The sequence below is a fragment of the Bufo bufo genome, chromosome 1 (genome assembly GCF_905171765.1).
Source record: "Bufo bufo chromosome 1, aBufBuf1.1, whole genome shotgun sequence".
NCBI lineage: Eukaryota > Metazoa > Chordata > Amphibia > Anura > Bufonidae > Bufo > Bufo bufo.
The window spans coordinates 580,096,647-580,114,969 of record NC_053389.1 but is presented as its reverse complement, the minus strand read 5'-3'; the positions used below and the strand labels follow the sequence as shown (position 1 = coordinate 580,114,969).

General features: G+C 41.7%; 1 protein-coding gene across 1 annotated transcript in view; it reads right to left on the bottom strand.

The window, feature by feature from the left end:
* Window positions 1-14,149: 14,149 nt before the first annotated feature.
* The window catches only part of ITIH5 (inter-alpha-trypsin inhibitor heavy chain 5), a 111,736-nt gene continuing 107,562 nt past the window's right edge, over window positions 14,150-18,323 (bottom strand). Inside the window, exons 13-14 of the mRNA XM_040413310.1 lie at window positions 17,894-18,271; window positions 14,150-15,099 (exon numbers count right to left, since the gene is read on the bottom strand). Coding sequence (XP_040269244.1) covers window positions 14,822-15,099; window positions 17,894-18,271 — 656 coding nt within the window. The 3' untranslated portion in view covers window positions 14,150-14,821. The remainder of the gene's footprint in view (window positions 15,100-17,893; window positions 18,272-18,323) is intronic.

The following is an 18,323-nucleotide window of genomic DNA, read 5'->3' as shown; positions in this document are numbered from 1 at the left end:
GGTAAAGATATTTGCTAAACTGAAAAGCAGAATCTGCTTGTTCTTGTGCCTAAATGTTTCAAGCTGTGTGTCACACGGCTCATTTGTAGCATTTCAATATAGAAATTAGCCTTTTTGTCCATCAACTCATCTGCTGCTATTATCAAATGATGGTATCAAGTGCTTTAGAATGGACTTCAGCGTACAGAGCACAGCCTTGTATAACATGAAATGGTAGGCATAAATCTCTTAACCACAACTATTGTGCTGGTGAAAGCCCTGTAAACTTTAGAAAATTGAGCAGTTAATGTGTACAATTGCTGTTCTGCAGAAAAGTGTCATGTTTTTTTTTTTTAGCATGGTTAACCTTTCCATTTATATCTGAAGTGGTGACCACTATCCTTAATGTACTGTAGGCATGATTCCACAAGTCTGGATCGCAATTCAATGTTTACATGAAAGCAGAAATCCAGAAGTAAGCCATCGTTCAGATGTGTCAATAGAGCCAATAGCAGGCCGCAACAGGAACGAGCCTTGCTAGCGTCACGGTCTGCTATTGGCTGTCCTACCGTCCCGTCCATGCCACACCCACATTTTTAGACCTGGTGTGAGCGGGGAGAAGTCGCAGATTGCGACGCAAAGGACCTTTGTGCCACAATCTGAAATATGCCTAATTTAGGCGTACTTCTGTTCAATAAATGACCCCCTATGTTTCTATTGTGGTGATGCTGGCCATCTACTCAAGTCCTGTCAATGGCCACCGTCAGAAAGACATCAACGCCTAGGTGGCTCTCAGGAAGGTCACTTGGGGAGGAGGTATATCCTAGGATCCTTAAAAAGGTCTTACCTCCAGTATGTATTCCCTATAATTCTTGTAGTAAATCTGGATTTGCTTTTGTTGATTCTGGATCTGCTGTTAATTTTATTGATTTGCATTTTGTTATCTCTGAGTATTCCGTTACTCTCCATACCACACCCTTGGCGAAGGTTTTGATTTAATATTGTACCCCTAATATCTCCATGCTCATTGCTGCATAGTGTTGTGGGTGGAGCACTATTGCTGCACTATTTCCTACCCTTTCATGACACTAGTGTTTATTCCCTGGATAAATGTCACGAAGAGGAGGAATAAACAGGAATTGTTTGACTGTACATATGTTTGCTAAGGGCAGCAGCAACAGAAAGTTTATGCCAGAATGTACAGACTCATATACAGGCCTGTGAAAAAGTGAGGACACCCCATGTATTTTTTTTAAACATGAACACATGTAAATTTAAACAGTATATAAAAAATGGCTTTGTAAAAGTGTACTTAACACCAAATAAATTACACTTTTTTAAATCTACATACATTGGGCAAAATATTGATGAGGACCCACTTGACTTCCTATTAAAGTGACATACAGGAGAGGTGGAGTGCATGTTATGGAGACAGCCAAGCCAGGGACTTTTCTGACTTCAAAATGGACCTCTGTATCAGCTGTATCACGTGAACTAAAAATCTTAAAATGCTTTTCATTTCAATGCTACATCGTGCCACCGTTTAACGTTACAGCAGCAGCGCCACTTCAACCCTTTCACCCCAGAGGGTTTTTCATTTTTCACTCCCTGCCTTTTGTCGGGGCTATAACTTTATTTATTTTTCTGTTTACATAGCCGTATGGGGGCTTTTTTTTTGCGTGGCAAGTTGCACTTTCTAATTCCACCATTGAATATTGCATACAATGTAGTGGGGAGCTGTAAAAAATTCCAAATGGGTTGAAATTGGGGGAAAAAATTCAATTCCGCAACAGTTTGAAGGGTTTTTGTTTTTACGAGGTTCCCTTTACAGTAAAACTGACCTGTTACTTTCATTCTCCACTATTTTTACTCTAACATTAGATTGCTTCTCTCATACTCTCCAATGCATTGGCATTGGAGTATATGACAATCACAATGTATTCCTATGGAACCCTTCCTCAGGCAGGAGCTCCATAGGAACTAGTTCATTCTGGAGGACTGAATCTGCCGCACAATGCATCTGGCTCCCCAATCCTCGCGGGGGGGAGCTGGCGCATAACTGGAAGCACACTTCTGGGTTTTAGCACATTCAGATGCCGTGGTCACATTTGACCACAGCATCTGAAGGGTTAAAAGTTTGTGACCAGCATTACCACTGGTCGCAGGTTTTAGCTGTGGGTGTCTGTTGTATGAAACAGCAGGCACCCAGCGGCTATCGGGTGCCTGCTATTGGGCGCTATGTTTAAAGTCCCGTCCAGTGCCGTACATGTACTGTGCTGTTTGGGAAGGGGCTAAACAAAGTGGAATATGTGGACATACCGTAAGAATATCAAGACCCATTGGACCTCAACCCAAGGCAAGATTTTATAACATATCAATGCCGTAAGTGTTGAACACTATTCGTAAACTCACATAAATAAAATAATTTTCCAGGATCCTCAGGATAGGTCATTAATATCCAACCAGTGAGGGATGACAACCTGCACCCACACAGATCAGATGTTTCCTGCAGCCCCCAGCATTGGAACTAGCATTTTGAATGGAGTAGGAAGAACAGCACTGTTCATAGTGTAGTGGCCACGCTGGGATACTGCAGCTCAGCTCCTATTGAAGTGAATGGTAGCTTAGCTGCAGTAACCCAGCACAGCCACTACACTTTGAACAGAGCTGTGCTTCCTGTTCCATTTAAAGTGCTAATTCCAGTGCCTGAGGCCGCAGGGAACAGCTGATCGGTGGGGGGTGTCGCCCATCACTGATCAGATATTAATGACCTATTGGGAGGGTAGCTTACCAATATTAGGAGCCTGGAAAACCCCTTTTACTCCTTTACTCAGTAACCTTCAAGATCTGCACTTATGTTTGCTGGCCTGCTGAAGAATTTAATAAAAGGAAAAAAGAGGTTAAGACAGATTGATTGGATCATTCTCCCTGGTTCAATGAACCAGAGGCACTTGGCACAAGTATAGCGATATTTCTTACTTTAGTTCATTATCTGAACAAAAGCATGCTCCAGGTCTTTATATATTGGATGTTAGACTATTAAAATGATGAACTGCAATTTACCTAAAATGCCAGGTTACTCTTATAGGGTGATTAACCCTGTAAGGGAGTCATATGTTTTGGTATTTGTCTACGTGTATTACAACAGACATTATTTTTTTTGTTGACATAGCCTTTTTATTTGCAGGAACAGTTTTTTTTTTTTGTTACACTGTTCACAAAACACCAATAATAACACATTTGCTTTATGATACGGGTTGCTTTGTCTCCAGAGATACAAAATATATATAATATTCTTCATGATATTTGTTCAAGAAAAATATTTCTTAAAATAGTATCCTGTTTTAACTGTAATGTACTGAATTGGCATATCTGTATAGCCCAATCTGTTGCTGCTTGAACATATAAAATGCACAGGCATCTGTTAGGGTGTACATAAAGGTACATCCCAGCAGGTATTACTCCTGGACAGCCTTGCTTAGGCTACTTTCACACTTGCGGCAGAGTGATCCGGCAAGCAGTTCCGTTGCCGGAACTGCCTGCCAGATCTGGTAAAACGTATGCTAACTGATGGCATTAGTATGACTGATCAGGATCCTGATCAGTCTTAAAAATCCCTGATCAGTCAAAAAATGCATGGAAATGCCGGATCCGTCTTTCCGGTGTCATCCGGCATTTATTTTTTTCACCTTTTTTTCGGTCTGCGCATGCACGGATCCAGCATTCCAGTATTTTTAATGCTGGATCCAGCACTAATACATTCCTATGGAAAAAATGCCAGATCCGGCATTCAGGCAAGTCTTCAGGTTTTTTTGCCGGAGATAAAACCGTAGCATGCTACGGTTTTCTCTTTTGCCTGATCAGTCAAGATGCACGGAAGACATCCTTATGCATCCTGAACGGATTACTCTCCATTCAGAATGCATGGGGATATGCCTGATCAGTTCTTTTCCGGCATTGAGCCCTTTTGACAGAACTCAGTGCCGGAAAAGAAAAACGCTAGTGTGAAAGTACCCTTAGGCTCTTGTCTGTCATCTTACTTCAGTTCTCAAGATTGCAACACTGTGTCTGACAGGAGTGGACCAAAAGCAGCCCCATGTCTTTGTTTATTAAACTTGGATGCCATCATCACAGGCGTCCTCTTTCTGTTGATCATGGTGGCACACCCGCTATGCATGTGCAACCTTCCTGATGCAAATGTACATTATGGAGCCTGTAAGCAAGACAATCCATTACATACAGTTGCATCATGGTGCACCTGCGGGATTCATGTATAATTTTGCTTATTTACTTGCAGCTTACTTTCATAATGGTGCGTCTTATATAAAGCAGGGAAGACTTTAAAGGGGTTGTCCAGGTTTTAGATATTTTGATAGGTCATCAATATCACATTGGTGCTTTACAGGCCAGAAGGAGGGATACATATGTCAAATATCTGAGGTTATAATATAGACTGCCTATTCCGCCGGGCTATTGATTGGCTGAATTACTCCTTACACTATTCGGCTCTTTCAATAGAACAAGAGTTAGCGGAACCGTGAGACCTTTGCGCCTTGTTGCATACTCGATACCCCCAACTGCCATGGGGTGTGAAATGCTCCACAGTGTTGAGGGATACTACTTTATAGTTTCCTGGAAAAAGTTGTGAAAGCGCTTTAAAATCCCCTTTTTTCTATCAAAACGCATCCCATTTTGGAGACATCTAGAGTTTCTGGCGGGGAGGTTGGACACATTTTTAAAGGAGTGGAGAAAAAAGGGATACATACCACACTGCAGATGATATGTCCAAATGAGAGACACTGGTGTAGTTTCCAGGAACTCAACGAGTGGAAGGGATATCTAGCAGGCACTACTTGCAATTTTATCAATTAAGATCTTTCTGTAAATTGCGCTTAGACAACCCCGAACATGAGGCACAATTAAATACATTTGATGCAATGGTGGCTACAAGAAACCCTGTGTCACTGTGCAGTTCACTGTGACAGTTGTGGCTGTGTAGGCTGGCTGCATGCCCTCTCGCGTACTGGCTGCAGGCTGACTCCTGTGTATGCTGGTTGCTTGGGGCTGCATGCTGGCTGCGGTGTCTTGTTTGAACTATGCCCGTGAATGTGTGTACTCCTTGTGTCTGCATCTCTGTACAGTTCTTGTCACTGTCGCCGTGCAGGATGGCTGCAGGCTCTCTCTCGTAGTGGCTGCAGGCTGTCACCTGTGCATGCTGGTTGCTTGGGACTGCGTGCTGGCTGCAGTGGTGTATGTGAACTGTACAGACACGGGGAGTACACACATTCACAGGCATAGTTCACACAAGACACCGCAGCCAGCACGCAGCCCCAAGTAACCAGCATACACAGGTTTCGGCCTGTAGCCAGTACGCAAGAGAGCATGCAGCCAGCCTACATGGCCACAACTGTCACAGTGAACCGCACCGTGACACAATGGACACACTATTTCCTCCCTATACAGAGCTTTGCGTTATGTTACTATGGTTTTCTATATTATACCAAAAACCAAATAAAGTGCATTAAAAAAAAAGAAGCACCCCCACCAATCTGCTATTTTTAGCTGGAAGTACAGCTCTGCCCATTGTGTAAGTGACCATGCTTGGTTACTGCAGCTCAAGTCCTATTCAAGTGCAGAGATACAGTAACCCTGCATGGGCACTGTGCAGTGGACGGAGCTGTGATTGTAAAGACCGCGCCTGCTAACAGCTGATAGGTGGGGGTGCCAGGCTTAGAACCCTCACTGATTTGATAATGATTACCTGTACTAAGGAAAGGTCATCAATATCTAGGACAACCGCTTTAAGGAGGGTCAAAATCTTCATTTGATTGTCAAAACTTCTGTTTCCTGCTGTAGATCAATATATGCTGTTTATAGCAGTATTTTTGAACCCCTCATAGTACCAAGCCATTCTTGCTTTCCGAATCGCAGTTTTATTCATTTTAAAGGGGTTGTCTAATGGTATTTTTTTTAATATGGCTCATATGGGCTTAAAAATAAAAGGAAGCCTTACTCATCCTTGCTAATCCTACACCACTGCCATTTTGATGCTGTTTTGGTCCTCGCCATTCTTCATTTCCTGGTCCTGGATCAAAGTGCTGGAAATGCCAGGAGATGCTTTCTCAGCCAATCATTGCTGCAATCCACTTCAGCCAGCGATTGGCTGTGCAGGCATGTCCTGGCATTTCTGGTGTGTCAAGCCAAAACCAGGAGATAAAGGGCAGTAGGTACCAGGGCATCATCAGAATGGCAGCATATGGATTCTAAAATATATTTCTTTCAAAAAATATTTTGTGGAAATGTACAGTGGCATTACAAGACTGCCACTCAAGTAATAAATGGACATACCAGTTCTGCCACAACCAGCACAGTTCTAGATTCATTGCAAAGAGTGGGGCTTTAGCAGAAACCCCCCTCTAAGACTTATTTTAAACTTACAAGGTGCCTATATGCATATGAAGATGCATATAGGCAATCATAAAGGCCCATTAGTGTTTATACATTTCTTTTCACCAGAAAACTATATTGCACATTGCCTGTAGCATTTCCTCAGACATGAGATATAGACACCAGTAAGTATTCATCCTTCCATCATCATGCTCTGATGAAGTTGTTGAACATGTCATTTTCTTGGTTATATTTGCTTCTGGGAAAGCTAGGAGACAACTACTATGGCCACTGTTGCATGTGTCATGCTTGTGGTCACCCAGTTTGTCTAGAGTCCTGAGTAGCAAATCTACTTAGATCTGCAAGAGCAGAGCGGAACGAAGATGTGGACAAAATGCAGCAGAAAATGAAGACATCAGTACAAAATATTTCCGTTTCTTCTATTTTACATCTCTTCAGATGGCTTTTATTGAAGCAAGACCCTTTTAATATAACAAGTAAATATATATACAGCATCTATTATACATCTTATTGAAACTGATGTTTAGTTGAAAAATTTGATCATTTTGAGAAACCACCCAATGAATATAAATCGCCGAGGGAATATCTTTTACAACATGTCATACAAGTCAATTGAGGTCTCTCCTTTGGGCAATGACACAGAGGTTAGGAATGATGATGTAATTGTAATCCGCACCGAATTCTGACTTACAGGGTCCCAGCCCTACTGTAATCTAGATAAACAATACATGAGCAGTAATTATGTAAGTACGCAGTAATAGTGGTTATGAAATTAGTTAACGCTTCGTTTGGTGGTAAAAGCAGAATTGCGTTATGGATTCCGTTACCACGGACCATAACGTGATTCTATGACTGAATGCCTTCAGAGGCATTCCGTTATTCATTCCGTCATAATAGAAGGCTGCAAAACATGATCCGTTCCGTTTCCGTTATGCAGGAGAAATGGAACAGATCCGTTTTGCAACCCATAGACTTCTATTATGACAGAATGCCTCTGAAGGCATTCCGTTATGCATTCCGTCGTAGAATTGTGTTATGGTCCGTGGTAACGGAATCCATAACGCATTTCTGCTTTTTCCAGTAAACAAATTGCAAACGAATTTCATAAGCGGAAATTCGCTCATCTCTAGTTATTACCACATTCCCATAATACATATACAGTCAGGTCCATAAATATTGGGACATCGACACAATTCTAACATTTTTGGCTCTATACACCCCCATAATGGATTTGAAATGAAACTAACTAGACGTGCTTTAACTGCAGATTGTCAGCTTTAATGTGAGCATATTTACATCCAAATCAGGTGAACGGTGTAGGAATTACAACAGTTTGCATATGTGCCTCCCACTTGTTACAGGACCAAAAGTAATGGGACATTTGGCTTCTCAGCTGTTCCATGGCCAGGTGTTTGTTATTCCCTCATTATCCCAATTACAATGAGCAGATAAAAGGTCCAGAGTTAATTTCAAGTGTGCTATTTGCATTTGGAATATGTTGCTGTCAACTCTCAAGATGAGATCTAAAGAGCTGTTGCTATCAGTGAAGCAAGCCATCATTAGGCTGAAAAAACAAAACAAACCCATCAGAGAGATAGCAAAAACATTAGGCGTGGCCAAAACAACTGTTTGGAACATTCTTAAAAAGAAGGAACGCATCGGTGAGCTCAGCAACACCAAAAGACCCGGAAGACCACGGAAAACAACTGTGGTGGATGACCGAATAATTCTTTCCCTGGTGAAGAAAACACCCTTCACAACAGTTGGCCAGATCAAGAACACTCTCCAGGAGGTAGGTGTATGTGTATCAAAGTCAACAATCAAGAGAAGACTTTACCATAGTGAATACAGAGGGTTCACCACAAGATGTAAACCATTGGTGAGACTCAAAAACAGGAAGGCCAGATTAGAGTTTGCCAAACGACATCTAAAAAAGCCTTCACAGTTCTGGAACAACATCCTATAGACAGACGAGACCAAGATCAACTTGTATCAGAGTGATGGGAAGAGAAGAGTATGGAGAAGGAAAGGAACTGCTCATGGTCCTAAGCATACCACCTCATCAGTGAAGCATGGTGGTGGTAGTGTCATGGCGTGGGCATGTATGGCTGCCAATGGAACTGGTTCTCTTGTATTTATTGATGATGTGACTGCTGACAAAATCAGCAGGATGAATTCTGAAGTGTTTCGGGCAATATTATCTGCTCATATTCAGCCAAATGCTTCAGAACTCATTGGACGGCGCTTCACAGTGCAGATGGACAATGACCCAAAGCATACTGCAAAAGCAACCAAAGAGTTTTTTAAGGGAAAGAAGTGGAATGTTATGCATTGGCCAAGTCAATCACCTGACCTGAATCCGATTGAGCATGCATTTCACTTGCTGAAGACAAAACTGAAGGGAAAATGCCCCAAGAACAAGCAGGAACTGAAGACAGTTGCAGTAGAGGCCTGGCAGAGCATCACCAGGGATGAAACCCAGCGTCTGGTGATGTCTATGCGTTCCAGACTTCAGGCTGTAATTGACTGCAAAGGATTTGCAACTAAGTATTAAAAAGTGAAAGTTTGATTTATGATTATTCTGTCCCATTACTTTTGGTCCCTTAAGGGCTGTTTCACACGAGCGAGTCCATTGCGGGAATTACACTCCTTGTGTGAGTGTGATCCTCCGCTCTGGATTGCAGGAGCACGGCATTATCATGATTTATAATGCTATGTGTCTCTGCATGGCCTTTTTTCCACAGAATCATTCTGACATAAAGCTGAGCAGAGGCCATGCAGAGACACATAGCATTATAAATCATGATAATGCTGTGCGCTCCTGCAAGTCCAGAGAGGAGGATCACACTCACACACAGAGCGTGATTCCCGCAATGGACTCGCTCGTGTGAAACAGCCCTATCAAGTGGGAGGCACATATGCAAACTGTTGTAATTCCTACAACGTTCACCTGATTTGGATGTAAATACCCTCAAATTAAAGCTGATAGTCTGCAGTTAAAGCAGTTCTTGTTCGTTTCATTTCAAATCTATTGTGGTGGTGTATAGAGCCAAAAATGTTAGAATTGTGTCGATGTCCCAATATTTATGGACCTGACTGTATAACATGAGCTATCTTACACTAAAGATGAATAAAATACCATGGCTACAATGAATACAGCATCGCGCGAAGGCACTGATAGAGAAGCAGAATGATAGATTAATGTCAGCCAGCCATACACATCAGATAACTGTCTAGCGAACACTGGTTCAACCCACAGCTGATTTAAGTATCCCGATTCCTCCCATACATATTCATGCTCAGCCGAACATGCATGTGATATGAAAGGGAGAGGAGAGAAATCCACTGCCAGACACATCTAATATGTCATGTCCAATCTTCCTCCCCCTAACATCTGAGAGCCGTGAGACTCCCATACACATTCCATGATCAACCGAGGTTAGACCAACATACAGTACAACTAATTGTATATAGTCTGAAAAACTACAAGAAGACCTATAGGGGAGATTTATTGTCCCCCTATGCCTGTTTTCTTTGGCGTAGAAAAGTTGCAAAACCCCAGGTTTACAATTTTTTAACACCAAAGTGACTAAATTCAGTTGCTGTTTTTATGCTGCCCTCGCCAGTTTCCAAAAAGAGGGGGGGGGGGGGGGGGGGGCAGGGACATCGGCCTCAGTACATGTATCATCATTTACACCAGTTTTCTGGTGGAAACAATGCCAGCAACAAACTGGGGCGGATTTCAATCAGGCGTATGGACTGCCAGAGCATGCGCATGCACTTCATCATAAATGCATCCTCCGGCAGCGGACATAGCACAGGCCGGTCTTGATGAATCAGGGCCATAGTGTTTGTACGTTATCAGAGCTACATTTTGGGAGAAGAGTTTTCTTTTGACTGTGTGGCTCCTGCTCCTGTGGTCTGGGCTGCATAGTAACCAATCAGATCTACTCTTTTATTTTCAGGTGCTCACAGTTTTACTTTCTATGTAGCGGTACTACACGTATATCCTCAAATGACGTACATGAGGTATAAATCCAGCAGAAAAGCTCATGCTCCATCCTGTTGCATATACAGAATATCTCCATGCAAAGTTCGCCCATCGGAGCCTATATAGCAGACTTTTCACTCTTATCAAAACACAAGTACACTATATTTGTATTATAGAGCTGTTTTGAATTTGTATCTGAAAGAATGGAAAGTTATATAGAAATTTCTTAGAATTCTACCAACGCCACCTAAATACTGTACATCGTATAATTTTATATATTTAACATTAATGTAATATGCTGCATTACTGTGTTAAAAGTAGCGTGCTCTCAGGTGTGCCATCATCATGTTATATAGCAGGTTTACATATTTTTTGGGGGTAATCAAAGTTGCCAGGATCTCTATGAAGATATGCATTTTGACCATATGACTTTGCCTGCTAAAGGGGTTTTCAGGGATTCCTATGGTCTTTAACAGATAAGCTCATATACATCTTCCCCATGCCTTTTTCAGTTTGCACTCTCTTGACCTGTTTTCACTCAGGTTTGTTCCTATCCTATAGTTAGCACTTCCTATTCCTGTATCCAACCAAACACTCCCCTATCACTGCCGCTAACACCCTGCTAGTTTATAGCTCCTCCCACCAGCTAGTTACATAGACACTCCCCTATCACTGCCGCTAACACCCTGCTAGTTTATAGCTCCTCCCACCAGCTAGTTACATAGACACTCCCCTATCACTGCCGCTAACACCCAGCTAGTTTATAGCTCCTCCCACCCAGCTAGTTACATAGACACGCCCCTATCACTGCTGCTAACATCCTGCTAGTTTATAGCTCCTCCCACCCAGCTAGTTACATAGACACTCCCTATCACTGCTGCTAACACCCTGCTAGTTTATAGCTCCTCCCACCAGCTAGTTACATAGACACTCCCCTATCGCTGCTGCTAACACCCTGCTAGTTTATAGCTCCTCCCACCCAGCTTGTTACATAGACACGCCCCTATCACTGCTGCTAACACCCAGCTAGTTTATAGCTCCTCCCACCAGCAAGTTACATAGACACTCCCCTATCACTGCTGCTAACACCCTGCTAGTTTATAGCTCCTCCCACCAGCTAGTTACATAGACGCTCCCCTATCACTGCCCCTAACGACACCCAGCTAGTTTATAGCTCCTCCCACCAGCTAGTTACATAGACACTGCCCCTAACGACACCCAGCTAGTTTATAGCTCCTCCCACCAGCTAGTTACATAGACACTGCCCTATCACTGCCCCTAACAACACCCAGATAGTTTATAGCTCCTCCTACCCAGCTAATTATATGGACACTCCCCTATCACTGCCCCTGTATGGATATAACATCACAGGAATTAAGAAGGAGCTGCATGGACATGGTCATGTGATCACAGCCCAAAACAGCAATACAGGTAAAACAAAATCTATTACAAAATTACAGCTACTTTTAAAAATTATTATTCTAAAGGATGTTGATGCAAACTGGTACTCCCCTTTAAGTCTACAAGGCAGAGAACCAGGTTTTCACACAAGTCTGATACCACTTATTTTAGAGCAAGTGATAGGGTTGAACCATAAGAATTTATTTTCCCTGGCAGCAGGTGAGGTTCTGCCAAATCTTGTAGGCATTAATTTAATAAAGTAGTTTTAACCCCTATAGACATACGCATAGGTACCCCTATTCTCAGTATGTAGGGGTATGCCTAAAGCGCCATGTCTTATCAGTGTTTTTTAATGTATATTTCTATCCATATTTTCTGCAGACTGCTTTATTCACATGACTGTACTTAGAAATGGGGATTGCATATAACAATACAAAATTACAAAAATATGGCTGTGTGACTATCAATATCCATTAGCTTCTGGGCCTTTAAAATACACATACAAGCTTGATATAGGCTCATGTGAATGGGGCCTTACATTTACGTGATCAAAATCAGCTTATATACAGAAAGTAACAATCTATACTGGATGTACAGTAAAGAGCTAAACACAAAATCCAATGACACGTTACATTTCAGTGCATTCACAGACTCCACGACTGTGTCCTTTCTTGAATATCAGCTGGAAGAAACTTGTAACATGAAATCGTTTATTGCTATCACTAACAAGTAACATGAAAATATCTCGGTATCTAATAGTCTTCACACATTCACCACTATCTTATTTGGTAAATCTATTACTAGTAGTGTATACATCAGGTTTTCTACCTGTTACAGTGCTTTTAAGAACTTATCCTATATCTGTGTAAGAGGTGAATCCTTTATGGCAGCACTTCCCAAACCTTTCAGCTCATTACCCAAAAAGGACTGGCTTATCAGAAAGTCCTTTTTATTTAGTGTGGCTAAAACACTCACTGCACAGGCAAGTGACGAGAGATAGTTAAGAAAAGGCCAAACGTGAAATTATAAAAATATTACTGTGTGACCTTTATGTCAGTTTAATAAATTAACTTGGATAATTTCAATTATTTGCATCTGAATAGGAATACTTTGGGAGATTGGCAGATATATTTTATATATAATATTGAGTGATTTTGGGGTTTGAGGTTTGGGAAGCACTGCTTTATGGGGTTCTTGACATGTTTAGCTTTTTATAATCCCTGCTGATGACGTAGACACTGGCAACAGCTTCCAGGTATAGCTGTCCTACATATACCTAGATGTTCTACAAGACATACCTACAACTGTTGGCTACATGTGTCCTATATCCTTTATGGATGACATTGCAACGTAGGTTATAGATCCAATTGTTTAAGATCTGTGTGATGCTAAAGGAATGACCTCTGTAAGTTTAAAAATATTGTATGACAATGACAAACATTTGTAATGCATATTTCTCACAGGGACTCAAAGCGCAGGTAAAGTTATGTGCAGGGGCGTAGCTATAAGGGGTACAGAGGTAGCAGTCACTACTGGTCCCAGGAGCCTGAGGGGGCCAAAAGACCCTTGTAAGAAGAAACCGGTATTATAGAAAGTCCATGCTGGTAAAGTTTCATCTCTGGTTGGAGGGAAGATTTTAGGTCAAGAATTTGGCATTGGGGGGGTTGCCGTTTCAATTTTTGCCTCAGGCAGCACGAATGCTATGTGCCTCCCCTGGCAACAAAGCACTGAGGGAAGGGGGAGCCTGAGCTGAACTCTTGCACCAGGGCCCATGAGACTTTAGCTACGGCCCTGTATGTACCTGGGGCAACTCCCTGGGAAGTCAGTGGTAGCCATGTAGGCACTCAACCCCAACACGCAACGTACACTAGGGTGAATTTCATAGGAAGCCAATGTCCTTATTTTGTATATTTTTGGGAGTGTGGGAGGAAACTGGAGTACTCTGAGGAATTGTAGGTGGCCAGTTACCGAAAGGATATAACTGCACCCACTTGAAGTTTTCCCAATCACTGTCCAATCGGGACTTTTATCCTGAAATTGTCAGCTAGAAAAACCCTTAACAGGCTGCAATTCACATCCAATCTACCAGGTTGCCACATATAAAAACATGTAGCATAATAACCCTTGGCATAGTGTTATAAAACCATCCTTTTTTATTCTGCCATGGTCATCTTGCACAACTCATCTAAAGATATGTTTATCCAAGATGTTAGGCAAGGGTAGTTTCACATTAGCACTAAAATGTTCCGGCAGGCTCTTCCAGTAGAGGAACAGCCCTCCAGAGTTCATCATTTCCGGCACAGCCTAATACTACCTTTCCCTGCAGGAGTCCATTGACTATAATGGGACCCGGTGGGAATCCGGCATTAGTGCAGGGATTCAGCCGGACAAAAAATCTGCTTACAGTGATATAATCCTGACTGAATGTTCACATTCAGCTAAACCAATGTAAACTGGTATCCATTTCAATGTATATAGGATCCTCCAGTCTTCAAATGTATCTAGTGCTCTATGTAACACATTCTCTTGTAGTAACTATGTTTAATTCTAATGTATATGTTAAAATGGAAGTGGTTTATTCATTGATTAAAATGTTCTTGACCTAAAGTATCCATAAGACAATCCATTTAACAAAATACATTTAAACCCAAATGAAAAAATAGGGTGATTAGTAAAAAACCATTTAGTAAATGACTCTAGTAAACAATGCAGCCCTTCATTGCACACAAGTAGTTACAATACAATATGGAAGTATGATTAAAATAAATCTTTGCCTTTTGCACCTACAGTATTTATGCAGTGATGAGGTTGAGCATCATGTCGACTACATAGAAAACATTTGCTTTGGTCCATTTTGAACTGTTCTCAAAGAACACTTTGTGCAAGCAAGTCGCAGTATTTTCTGTAACCCATAAATACTGCAGTATATGCCCACTATGTATGATAGATTCATATGTAAGAAAACTGGCATCATCATCTAGTTCCACAAATCGCCTCCTGGCTGAATATAACCAATGTTGTCCATGATGATTTATTTATGCTTTAAATTTCATTGGTTATTAAATCGTTCCCACAGTCGAAAAGATGAGATACCAGATAATCGTGATAAATTCCATCGATCAGTTTTTCAGCATTGTTTTTCGCAAACCAACAGTCAACTTGGTGAAGACCATTATACAATTTCCTTTGCTTTCTAATCACAGGGATTGAGCGATTTCTCACCTTCAACATACTGATAACATTTGAAGCTTGGGTTGGGGATTGGCCTTTGGTGCTTACTGACACATTGGTGACTTTAACTTCATTATATAAGAACTGACCTATGGAAGAAGGTGGTATACAAGTTAGTGTTTTTACAAAATATGGTCTGTTACTTAACCATTGCTTAAAGGAGTTGTTCACTTGATGAAAAGTTGACTTTTTTTAAATTCCCCCACGTTGGTCCTCTGAAGGGAAGTATACTTAGCAGCTTCCTGCCGCTTGATTCAAGCTCCATGATCCTGGCTTATCTTTACTGCACTTCTGGTCCCTGCATGCAAACGTTCTGCACGGACAGGGTCAAGTGTGCCACTGCAGCCAGTGACTGTGACCCATGCATGTGGCCCAACAGTGACTTGCCGTTTTGGGCCAGCCATTAACTGCAGAGGTGCACGTGACTATGTCTACACAGGAAGTTTACATGTTGGGACTAAAAATGCTGTGAAGACAGGAGGCAAGTGGGACCCATGGATCAGGAATCAAGTGGTAGGGAGTAGGTAAGTATACTTTTCTTCATTGGTCCAATGGGATGGCGGTGAAATTTTTGGAAAAAAAAAAGTCAGATAACCCTTTTAACGGGAACATTATGTTTTTCCAAGTAGCACTACATAAACATGGCATTGCCAATGGAACAGTTAGATAACCAATGTGGTTGTGCAGACTGTATATATTGATGACCGATCCTTAGGATAGGTCATCACTTTAAGATCGGCAGAGGTCCAACACCCGACACCCCCACCAATCAGCGCTCCATGCAAGTGCTACTTCCTCTTCATTACACTGCCCATTGTCTCAGAAGTGCAGGGTAATTACATGTACTCGATCCATTCACTTAAATGGAGTGAAAACTTGAAATTACACTACTCCACCGCTGCAAATGAGACAATGGGCAATGGAGCAGCGCCTCCTTTTCAAACAGCTGATTGGGAGTCAGTGTGACAAAAAACTAAATTCTGGCACTGTGTATTTATGTTTTATTACTTTGTTTATATGATAAATAGGAAATTTTTTTTGGTTTTTTTTATACTTTTTTTTATCACTTGTACAACACACTGCAATATGGTATTTGAATGGTGTAAAAGTCCCTTTACATGAGTAGATAATCGTTTATAAAATTGTAAAATTGAGCAAAAGTGATTATCAAGCAGTGTAAAAGCATTTAACGATTGAATGACAAGCGATAATTGTTTAGGTTATCGTTCTGCCGATCACTGATGTAGACACCTAAGCCATCGCTCGACGTCCAGAAGTGTAAACAGGTATCATTTACAGCACAGATGGCTCCACCACTCATGTCATGGTAATTACTTCAGCCGGAAATACGTCCACAAACCACAAAATGGTGTGGATTCAAAATTTATTTGCTCCTTCAAGTTTTCTATTTTCCTTAAGCTCCACATCTATTACATAATCTAATATTTCCTTGGCAAGGAGATGTTTTGCCCACAAGCTCATCTTGTAACGGTGTGGTCTCAACTGAAGATACAATGTAGATTGCATACAGGAGAGAAGGTGGTCTTTGGTGGTAAAGAAGGTGGAACAAACACTCTTTATGCACCTTTTTAACACGCCCTTTTCACATCTTCAAGGATATAACACAATCCCAGTTTTTCTCAAAACACCAGCCACACAGTTATCTTTTAATGTAAATGTCTGCCTGACAACCCATCTATTACACGATCCCACCATAAATTTTTATACGATACCCTTCACATCTTAAAGGGACACTGACAGGCCGTTAGAGCATATAAAGTGACATATATTCTTCTATTGGTCTTAATATGCTTCATTAAACTATACCATTATCACCCCTCGCTGCCTTTCCATTACTTATAAAAAGTGTTTTTATCAATATGCAAATCACCTTACTTTGTGCCCAGGGGGCTGTCCCTCATTCAGTTCTGTGCCCAGCCGCGCCCCAACTGCCGTCTCCTAGTGCCACCCAGCTCATTAGTATTCACTGCACTGGGCGGCTTTTTTTTCTCCCAACGCGGCGAAATCCCGCGCATTCCCAGTACTATCTTCTACTGGAGCTGGAGGGTGCCAGGGACCTTATCCGGTGCAGGCACGGAGAGACAAGATGAAGCTGATGCCAGGAAGATAGTACTGGGCATGAGCGGGATTTCGCTGCGTCGGGAGAAAAAAAAAAGCCGCCCAGTGCAGTGAATACTAATGAGCTGGGCGGCACTAGAAGACGGCAGTTGGGGCGCGGCTGGGCACAGAACTGAATGAGGGACAGCCCCTTGGGCACAAAGTAAGGTAATTTGCATATTGATAAAAACACTTTTTATAAGTAACGGAAAGGCAGCGAGGGGCGATAATGGTATAGTTTAATTAAGCATATTAAGACCAATAGAAGAATATATGTCACTTTATATGCTCTAACGGCCTGTCAGTGTCCCTTTAAGGGCTGTCCGAATGTTAACGACTAAAATAATGACTCATTCTTCACATGATCAAGGGGGCCTTAAGTGTGCTAGAAAGGCAAACCTAGGGGCCTTCACTAATCCCTGGCTGCCATGACAACAGCTCGGGACCCCATTACTATGTATAGTTACAGTATAGTTACCACAGCTGTGCCTACTAGTGAACCTCAGTTTACTGGAAATCAACAATGAAGGTTCCTGTTGAAAACTGTGAGTAACTGATTTAGAAAAATATTGGAAAGTTGTAGAAGCTTTCAATACACAAATAATAACTTTCATTTGCTGAATCTCTAACACCCCTTTAAATGAACTAATGGGTTTACTTTCAGCTACCTTTAGTTCTCAGCTCCTTGTTCTGTTGCTAAAATATATATATCCATTACAGTATAAGAAAGACCAACATATTTATTGAAGGTGCATTTAACCATACCTAAAAGTCCATGAGAATTAGCAGACAATCCTTTGCTGTTAGAGATGTAAAATCCCAAGTGATTTCTCTGATATGGGGCTGGATTTTTGTAGAGATGAACCAGAATTACAAAGCTGATGGTCCCTTGGATGGTTACAGTGACATTTGATTTAGCGGCAATGGAGACCATCAGATCATCGTTTTTCACTGTTGCACTCTTGTCACATGTGAGAACGAGGCGGTCTCTACTGTCCAGGATGACCTTGAAAGGAGTGACCTCTATATAGGTGCGCCTTGGCTTATTAATGATAATGGTAATTCTGCTGAAGTAGGTCCTTTGTTTCTTATGACCATTGGGTGGGGCTGGAGCTCCTATCAACTCTCCATTTACGGTTACACCTTTGGATGGATAGAACATGATTAGCTATTATTCCAAAATTGTACTAAATAA